The following is a 10,144-nucleotide window of genomic DNA, read 5'->3' on the forward strand; positions in this document are numbered from 1 at the left end:
ACTGAGTGACTGAGTGAGTGACTGAGTGACTAAGTGAGTGACTGAGTGAGTGACTAAGTGACTGACTAAGTGAGTGCCTGAGTGAGTGACTAAGTGACTGAGTGAGTTACTGAGTGACTAAGTGAGTGACTGAGTGAGTGACTAAGTGACTGAGTGAGTTACTGAGTGACTAAGTGAGTGACTGAGTGAGTGACTAAGTGACTGAGTGAGTTACTGAGTGACTAAGTGAGTGACTGAGTGAGTGACTAAGTGACTGACTGAGTGAGTTACTGAGTGACTAAGTGAGTGACTGAGTGACTGAGTAAGTGACTGAGTGAGTGACTGAGTGAGTGACTGAGTGACTGAGTGACTGAGTGAGTGACTAAGTGAGTGACTGAGTGAGTGACTGAGTGACTAAGTGAGTGAGTGACTGACTGAGTGACTGAGTGAGTGAGTGACTGAGTGAGTGACTGAGTGAGTGAATGACTGAGTGAGTGACTGACTGAGTGACTGAGTGACTAAGTGAGTGACTGAGTGACTAAGTGAGTGACTGAGTGAGTGACTGAGTGAGTGACTGAGTGACTAAGTGAGTGACTGAGTGAGTGACTGAGTGAGTGACTGAGTGACTAAGTGAGTGACTGAGTGAGTGACTGAGTGAGTGAGTGACTGAGTGAGTGACTGAGTGACTAAGTGAGTGACTGAGTGACTGAGTGAGTGAGTGACAGAGTGAGTGAGTGACTGAGTGAGTCAGTGACTGACTGAGTGAGTGACTGACTGAGTGAGTGACTGAGTGAGTGACTGAGTGAGTGACTGAGTGACTAAGTGAGTGACTAAGTGAGTGACTAAGTGAGTGACTGAGTGACTAAGTGAGTGACTGAGTGACTGAGTGAGTGAGTGACAGAGTGAGTGACTGAGTGAGTGACTGAGTGAGTGACTCAGTGACTGACTGACTGAGTGAGTGACTGAGTGAGTGACTGAGTGAGTGACTGAGTGACTAAGTGAGTGACTAAGTGAGTGACTAAGTGAGTGACTGAGTGACTGACTGAGTGACTAAGTGAGTGACTAAGTGAGTGACTGAGTGACTGACTGAGTGACTAAGTGAGTGACTAAGTGAGTGACTAATTGAGTGACTGAGTGACTGACTGAGTGACTAAGTGAGTGACTAAGTGAGTGACTGAGTGACTGACTGAGTGACTAAGTGAGTGACTAAGTGAGTGACTGAGTGAGTGACTGACTGAGTGAGTGACTGACTGACTGAGTGAGTGAGTGACTGAGTGACTGAGTGAGTGACTGACTGAGTGACTGAGTGACTGAGTGAGTGACTGAGTGACTAAGTGACTGACTGAGTGACTGAGTGAGTGACTGAGTGAGTGACTGAGTGAGTGAGTGAGTGACTGAGTGACTAAGTGATTGACTGAGTGACTAAGTGAGTGACTAAGTGAGTGACTGAGTGAGTGAGTGAGTAACTGAGTGACTAAGTGAGTGACTAAGTGAGTGACTGAGTGACTAAGTGACTGACTGACTGAGTGAGTGAGTGACTGAGTGACTGAGTGAGTGACTGAGTGAGTGACTGACTAAATGACTGAGTGAGTGACTAAGTGAGTGACTGAGTGAGTGACTGACTAAGTGACTGACTGAGTGACTAAGTGACTGACTAAGTGACTGACTGAGTGACTGACTGAGTGAGTGACTAAGTGAGTGACTGAGTGACTGAGTGAGTGACTGACTGAGTGACTGACTGAGTGACTGAGTGACTAAGTGAGTGTCTGAGTGACTGAGTGACTGAGCGAGTGACTAAGTGAGTGACTGAGTGAGTGACTGACTCAGTGACTGACTGAGTGACTAAGTGACTGACTAAGTGACTGACTGAGTGACTGACTGAGTGAGTGACTAAGTGAGTGACTGAGTGAGTGACTGAGTGACTGAGTGACTGTGTGAGTGAGTGACTGAGTGAGTGACTGAGTGAGTGACTGAGTGAGTGACTGAGTGACTGAGTGACTGACTAAGTGACTGACTGAGTGACTAAGTGACTGACTAAGTGACTGAGTGAGTGACTGAGTGACTGACTAAGTGAGTGACTGAGTGACTGAGTGAGTGACTGACTGAGTGACTGACTGAGTGACTGAGTGACTAAGTGAGTGTCTGAGTGACTGAGTGACTGAGTGAGTGACTGAGTGAGTGACTGAGTGAGTGACTGACTGAGTGACTGAGTGACTAAGTGAGTGTCTGAGTGACTGAGTGACTGAGTGAGTGACTGAGTGACTAACTAAGTGAGTCACTCAGTGAGTGACTAAGTGACTGAGTGAGTGATTCACCCTCCAGGCACAGCTGGGTGAAGTTACGGCAAGCCAATGGTGCCTCCTTACTCCACAGCTCCACCTCGAGATCTCCGGCCGAGGTCTTCAGCAGAATCTGGCTCGTCCACGCGACGTCAAAGAGCTTAGTAGCTCTTCTGATTTCCTCCAGTAACCAAACCGAAATCGCCGGGCGTCATTCTACTAAGACGGGGAACATCTCGATAGCGGCGACGAGACACAGCACAGAGACACACACAGAGACACACACAGAGACACACACACAGAGACACACACAGAGACACACACACAGAGACACACACAGAGACACACACACAGAGACACACACAGAGACACACACAGAGACACACAGAGACACACACAGAGACACTCACAGAGACACACACAGAGACACACACAGAGACACACACAGAGACTCACACAGAGACTCACACAGAGACATTCACAGAGACACAGAGACTCACACAGAGACACACACAGAGACACACACAGAGACACACACAGAGACACACACAGAGACACTCACAGAGACACACACAGAGACACACACAGAGACACACACAGAGACACACACAGAGACACACACAGAGACACTCACAGAGACACACACAGAGACACACACAGAGACACACACAGAGACACACACAGAGACACAGACAGAGACTCACACAGAGACTCACACAGAGACTCACACAGAGACACACACAGAGACTCACACACAGAGACACACAGAGACTCACACATAGACACACACAGAAACACACACAGAGACACACACAGAGACACACACAGAGACACACACACAGAGACACACACAGAGACACACACAGAGACACACACAGAGACACACACACAGAGACACACACAGAGACACACACACAGAGACACACACAGAGACACAGACAGAGACACACACAGAGACACACACAGAGACTCACAGAGACACTCACAGAGACACACACAGAGACACTCACAGAGACACACACAGAGACACACACAGAGACACACACAGAGACTCACACAGAGACATTCACAGAGACACAGAGACTCACACAGAGACACACACAGAGACACACACAGAGACACACACAGAGACACACACAGAGACACTCACAGAGACACACACAGAGACACACACAGAGACACACACAGAGACACACACAGAGACACACACAGAGACACACACAGAGACACTCACAGAGACACACACAGAGACACACACAGAGACACACACAGAGACACACACAGAGACACACACAGAGACTCACACAGAGACACACACAGAGACACACACAGAGACACACACAGAGACACAGACAGAGACACACACAGAGACACACACACAGAGACACACACAGAGACACACACAGAGACACACACAGAGACACACACAGAGACACACACAGAGACACACACAGAGACACACACAGAGACACAGAGACTCACAGAGACACACACAGAGACACACACAGAGACACACACAGAGACACACACAGAGACACACACAGAGACACTCACAGAGACACTCACAGAGACACACACAGAGACACACACAGAGACACACACAGAGACACACACAGAGACACACACAGAGACTCACACAGAGACACACACAGAGACTCACACAGTGACACACACAGAGACACACACAGAGACACACACAGAGACACACACCGAGACACACACAGAGACACACACACAGAGACACACACAGAGACTCACACAGAGACACACACAGAGACACACACAGAGACACAGAGACACACACAGAGACACACACAGAGACACACAGAGACTCACAGAGACACACAGAGACACACAGAGACTCACACAGAGACACACACAGAGACACACACAGAGACACACACAGAGACACACAGAGAGACACACACAGAGACACACACAGAGACACACACAGAGACTCACACAGAGACACACACAGAGACACACACAGAGACACACACAGAGACACACACAGAGACACACACAGAGACACTCACAGAGACACACACAGAGACACACACAGAGACACACACAGAGACACACACAGAGACACACACAGAGACACACACAGAGACTCACACAGAGACTCACACAGAAACAAACACAGAGACACACAGAGACAGAGACACACACAGAGACACACACAGAGACACAGAGACACACACAGAGACTCACACAGAGACTCACACAGAGACACACAGAGACACAGAGACACACACAGAGACACACACAGATACACAAACACAGAGACACACAGAGACACAGACAGAGACACACACAGAGACACACACAGAAAAACACACAGAGACACACACAGAGACACACACAGAGACACACACAGAGACACACACAGAGACACACACAGAGACACTCACAGAGACACACACAGAGACACAGAGACACACACACAGAGACTCACACAGAGACTCACACACAGAGACACACACAGAGACACACACACAGAGACACAGACCGAGACACACACAGAGACACACACAGAGACACACACAGAGACTCACACAGAGACACACACAGAGACACACACAGAGACACACACAGAGACTCACACAGAGACACACACAGAGACACACACAGAGACACACACAGAGACACAGAGACTCACACAGAGACACTCACAGAGACACACACAGAGACACACAGAGACACACACAGAGACTCACACAGAGACTCACACAGAGACACACACAGAGACACACACAGAGACTCACACAGAGACACACACAGAGACACACACACAGAGACACACACAGAGACTCACACAGAGACACTCACAGAGACACACACAGAGACACACAGAGACACACACAGAGACTCACACAGAGACTCACACAGAGACACACACAGAGACTCACACAGAGACACACACACAGAGACACACACACAGAGACACACACAGAGACACACACAGAGACACACACAGAGACACACACAGAGACTCACACAGACTCACACACAGAGACACACACAGAGACACACACAGAGACACACACAGAGACACTCACAGAGACACACACAGAGACACACACAGAGACACACACAGAGACACACAGAGACACACACACAGCGACACACACAGAGACACACACAGAGACACACACAGAGACACACACAGAGACTCACACAGAGACTCACACAAATACACACACAGAGACTCACACAGGGACTCACACACACAGACACGCACAGAGACACACACAGAGACACTCACAGAGACACACACAGAGACACACACAGACACCCATACTCATAGAGACCCACAGAGACCCATACAGACAGACAGAGACTCACAGAGACCCATAGAGACCCATACTCATAGAGACCCACAGAGACCCATACTCATAGAGACTCACAGAGACCCATAGAGACCCATACTCATAGAGACCCACAGAGACCCATACAGACAGAGACTCACAGAGACCCATAGAGACCCATACTCATAGAGACCCACAGAGACCCATACTCATAGAGACCCACAGAGACCCATACTCATAGAGACCCACAGAGACCCATACTCATAGAGACCCACAGAGACCCATACTCATAGAGACCCACAGAGACCCATACAGACAGACAGAGACTCACAGAGACCCATAGAGACCCATACTCATAGAGACCCACAGAGACCCATACAGACAGACACTCACAGAGACCCATAGAGACCCATACTCACAGAGACCCATAGAGACCCATACTCATAGAGACCCACAGAGACCCACAGAGACCCATACTCATAGAGACCCACAGAGACCCATACTCATAGAGACTCACAGAGACCCATAGAGACCCATACTCATAGAGACCCACAGAGACCCATACAGACAGAGACTCACAGAGACCCATAGAGACCCATACTCATAGAGACCCACAGAGACCCATACAGACAGACACTCACAGAGACCCATAGAGACCCATACTCATAGAGACCCACAGAGACCCATACAGACAGAGACTCACAGAGACCCATAGAGACCCATACTCATAGAGACCCACAGAGACCCATACAGACAGACAAAGACTCACAGAGACCCATAGAGACCCATACTCAGAGACCCACAGAGACCCATACAGACAGAGACTCACAGAGACCCACAGAGACCCATACTCATAGAGACCCACAGAGACTCATAGAGACAGAGACTCACAGAGACCCATAGAGACCCATACTCATAGAGACCCACAGAGACCCATACAGACAGACAGAGACTCATAGAGACCCATAGAGACCCATACTCATAGAGACTCACAGAGACCCATACTCATAGAGACCCACAGAGACCCATACAGACAGAGACTCACAGAGACCCATAGAGACCCATACTCATAGAGACCCACAGAGACCCATACAGACAGAGACTCACAGAGACCCATAGAGATCCATACTCATAGAGACCCACAGAGACCCATACTCATAGAGATGGTGGTGGTGGTGGTGAAGATGATGATGGGGTGGTGATGATAGTGATGATGATGATGGTGGTGATGGTGATTATGGTAATGATAGTGTCGGTGGTGATGTTGATAGTGATGATTGTGATGATAGTGATGGTGGTGGTGATGGTGGTGGTGATTATGGTAATGATATTCGTGATGGTGATGATGGTGGTGATGTTGATGGTGATGATGATGGTGGTGGTGATGTTGATTATGGTAATGATAGTGGTGATGGTCGTGACAGTGGTGATGGTAGTGATGATGATGGTAGTGATGTTGATGGTGGTGATGGTAGTGATGGTGGTGATGGTAGTGATGGTGATGATGGTGGTGATGGTAGTGATGGTAATTGTGATGATGGTGATGATGGTGATGATGGTGGTGATGATGATGATGGTAGTGATGGTGGTGATGGTAGTGATGGTGATGATGGTGGTGATGGTAGTGATGGTGGTGATGGTAGTGATGGTGGTGATGGTAGTGATGATGGTGATGGTGGTGATGGTAGTGATGGTGGTGATGGTAGTGATGGTGGTGATGATAGTGATGGTGGTGATGATAGTGATGGTAGTGGTGGTGATGATGGTAGTGATGATGGTGATGATGATGGTGATGGTAATTGTGATGATGATGGTGATGATGATGGTGGTGATGGTAGTGATGGTAATTGTGATGATGGTGGTGATGGTAGTGATGGTGATGATGGTGGTGATGGTAGTGATGGTGGTGATGGTAGTGATGGTTATTGTGATGATGGTGATGATGGTGATGGTGGTGATGATGATGGTGATGATGGTAGTGGTAGTGATGATGATGGTGGTGATGGTAGTGATGGTGGTGATGGTAGTGATGGTGGTGATGGTAGTGATGGTGATGATGATGGTGATGATAATTGTGATGATGGTGGTGATGGTGGTAGTGATGCTGTTGATGGTGATGATGGTAGTGATGGTGATGGTAGTGATGGTGGTGATGGTGGTGATGGTAGTGATGGTGATGATGGTGGTAGTGATGGTGATGATGGTAGTGATGGTGATGATGGTAGTGATGGTGATGATGGTAGTGATGGTGGTGATGGTAGTGATGGTGATGATGGTGATGATGATGGTAGTGATGGTAGTGATGATGGTAGTGATGGTGGTGATGGTAGTGATGGTTATTGTGATGATGATGGTGATGATGGTGGTAGTGATGATGGTAGTGATGGTGGTGATGATGATGGTGGTGATGGTAGTGATGGTTATTGTGATGATGATGGTGATGATGATGGTGGTGGTAGTGATGATGGTAGTGATGATGGTGGTAGTGATGGTAGTGATGGTGATGATGATGGTAGTGATGGTGATGGTAGTGATGGTGGTGATGGTAGTGATGATGGTAGTGATGGTAGTGATGGTGGTGATGATGATGGTGATGATGATGGTGGTGATGGTAGTGATGGTGATGATGGTAGTGATGGTGATGATGGTAGTGATGGTGATGATGGTGGTGATGGTAGTGATGGTAATTGTGATGATGATGGTGGTGATGGTGGTAGTGATGCTATTGATGGTGATGATGGTAGTGATGGTGGTGATGGTAGTGATGGTGGTGATGGTGGTGATGGTAGTGATGGTGGTGGTGATGATGGTGGTGATGGTGGTGATGGTGGTAGTGATGGTGATGATGGTAGTGATGGTGATGATGGTAGTGATGGTGATGATGGTGATGATGATGGTAGTGATGGTGATGATGGTGGTGATGTTAGTGATGCTAATTGTGATGATGGTGGTAGTGATGCTGTTGATGGTGATGATGATGGTAGTGATGGTGATGATGGTGATGATGATGGTAGTGATGATGATGGTGGTGATGTTAGTGATGGTGATTGTGATGATGGTACCACACGGACTTACCTTTCCATTTGTGGGAGGCTCCTGAATGTAAATGTTACTCATGGCTGCCCGATGCCTGTTAAAAATATATAATCACTAATCAATAGAACAAATAACCCTCTGGGTTATTGATCATTTAAATCGATTTATCAAAATCAGCACCACAGACTCGAATCTATCCGAGCCAAGCGAACTCTGCTAGGCCCGGACCAAACCATTAGCGCCAACATCACTTAGGCGGGGGGGGGGGAGAGGGGTTAATCAATAAGTTAATACGAAACTAATTACGTTAAACTATCGCTGCAGTCAAGCAGGGAGCGATCGATAGTCGTCACCTAATAGATTTTAATGTCCATGTGTTTATCGTTTAGGGTTTTATTGTGCTGAAAGTAATGGTTTTGTTGTTATTATTTAGAATTTTTTTTTAAAAACCCCCCTCTTTGAAACTAAGCCACTTGGTATCGTCCGAGTTGATTCAACGCGCGGACGGAAGCCGCCGTGGGGTTTGATGAAAAAATGAGAAACGCGATTGGTAAATAGTCTATGGGTAGTGTTAGTGTATGGGCAGTGTTAGTCTATGGGTAGTGTTAGTGTATGGGTAGTGTTGGTCTATGGGTAGTGTTAGTGTATGGGTAGTGTTAGTGTATGGGTAGTGTTAGTCTATGGGTAGTGTTAGTCTGTGGGTAGTGTTAGTGTATGGGTAGTGTTAGTGTATGGGTATAGTGTTAGTCTATGGGGAGTGTTAGTGTATGGGTAGTGTTAGTGTATGGGTAGTGTTAGTCTAAGGGGAGTGTTAGTGTATGGGTAGTGTTAGTCTGTGGGTAGTGTTAGTGTATGTGTAGTGTTAGTGTATGGGTAGTGTTAGTCTATGGGTGGTGTTAGTCTATGGGTAGTGTTAGTCTATGGGAAGTGTTAGTCTATGGGTAGTGTTAGTGTGTGGGTAGTGTTAGTCTATGGGTAGTGTTAGTCTATGGGTAGTGTTAGTGTATGGGTAGTGTTAGTCTGTGGGTAGTGTTAGTGTATGTGTAGTGTTAGTGTATGGGTAGTGTTAGTCTATGGGTGGTGTTAGTCTATGGGTAGTGTTAGTCTATGGGAAGTGTTAGTCTATGGGTAGTGTTAGTGTGTGGGTAGTGTTAGTCTATGGGTAGTGTTAGTGTATGGGTAGTGTTAGTCTGTGGGTAGTGTTAGTGTATGGGTAGTGTTAGTGTATGGGTAGTGTTAGTGTATGGGCAGTGTTAGTCTATGATAGTGTTAGTGTATGGGTAGTGTTAGTCTATGGGTAGTGTTAGTGTATGGGTAGTGTTAGTCTATGGGTAGTGTTAGTGTATGGGCAGTGTTGAGTCTATGGGCAGTGTTGAGTCTATGGTGCAGTGCTGAGTCTATGGTGCAGTGCTGAGTCTATGGTGCAGTGCTGAGTCTATGGTGCAGTGTTGAGTCTATGGGCAGTGTTAGTCTATGGGTAGCAGTGTTGAGTCTATGGTGCAGTGTTGAGTCTATGGGTAGTGTTGAGTCTATGGGGCA

At 47.4% G+C, this 10,144-nt stretch overlaps 1 protein-coding gene across 2 annotated transcripts in view; it reads right to left on the minus strand.

Annotated features, from left to right (window-relative positions):
• CWC27 (CWC27 spliceosome associated cyclophilin) overlaps positions 1-9,029 on the minus strand; it is a 53,944-nt gene extending 44,915 nt beyond the window's left edge. Inside the window, exons 1-2 of one of the 2 annotated variants that reach the window (XM_076059263.1) lie at positions 8,645-9,019; positions 2,295-2,439 (exon numbers count right to left, since the gene is read on the minus strand). In XM_076059263.1, the coding sequence (XP_075915378.1) occupies positions 2,295-2,439; positions 8,645-8,686 (187 nt within the window). In that variant the 5' untranslated portion in view covers positions 8,687-9,019. Of the gene's footprint in view, positions 1-2,294; positions 2,440-8,644 lie in introns of both variants that reach the window. The other variant, XM_076059264.1, reaches the window with a different exon arrangement.
• Between the last annotated feature and the right edge of the window lie 1,115 nt (positions 9,030-10,144).

Source organism: Petromyzon marinus (genome assembly GCF_048934315.1).
Source record: "Petromyzon marinus isolate PM22_M1 ecotype Great Lakes invasive population chromosome 85 unlocalized genomic scaffold, UKy_Petmar_22M1.pri1.0 chr85_unloc.2, whole genome shotgun sequence".
Classification (NCBI taxonomy): domain Eukaryota; kingdom Metazoa; phylum Chordata; class Hyperoartia; order Petromyzontiformes; family Petromyzontidae; genus Petromyzon; species Petromyzon marinus.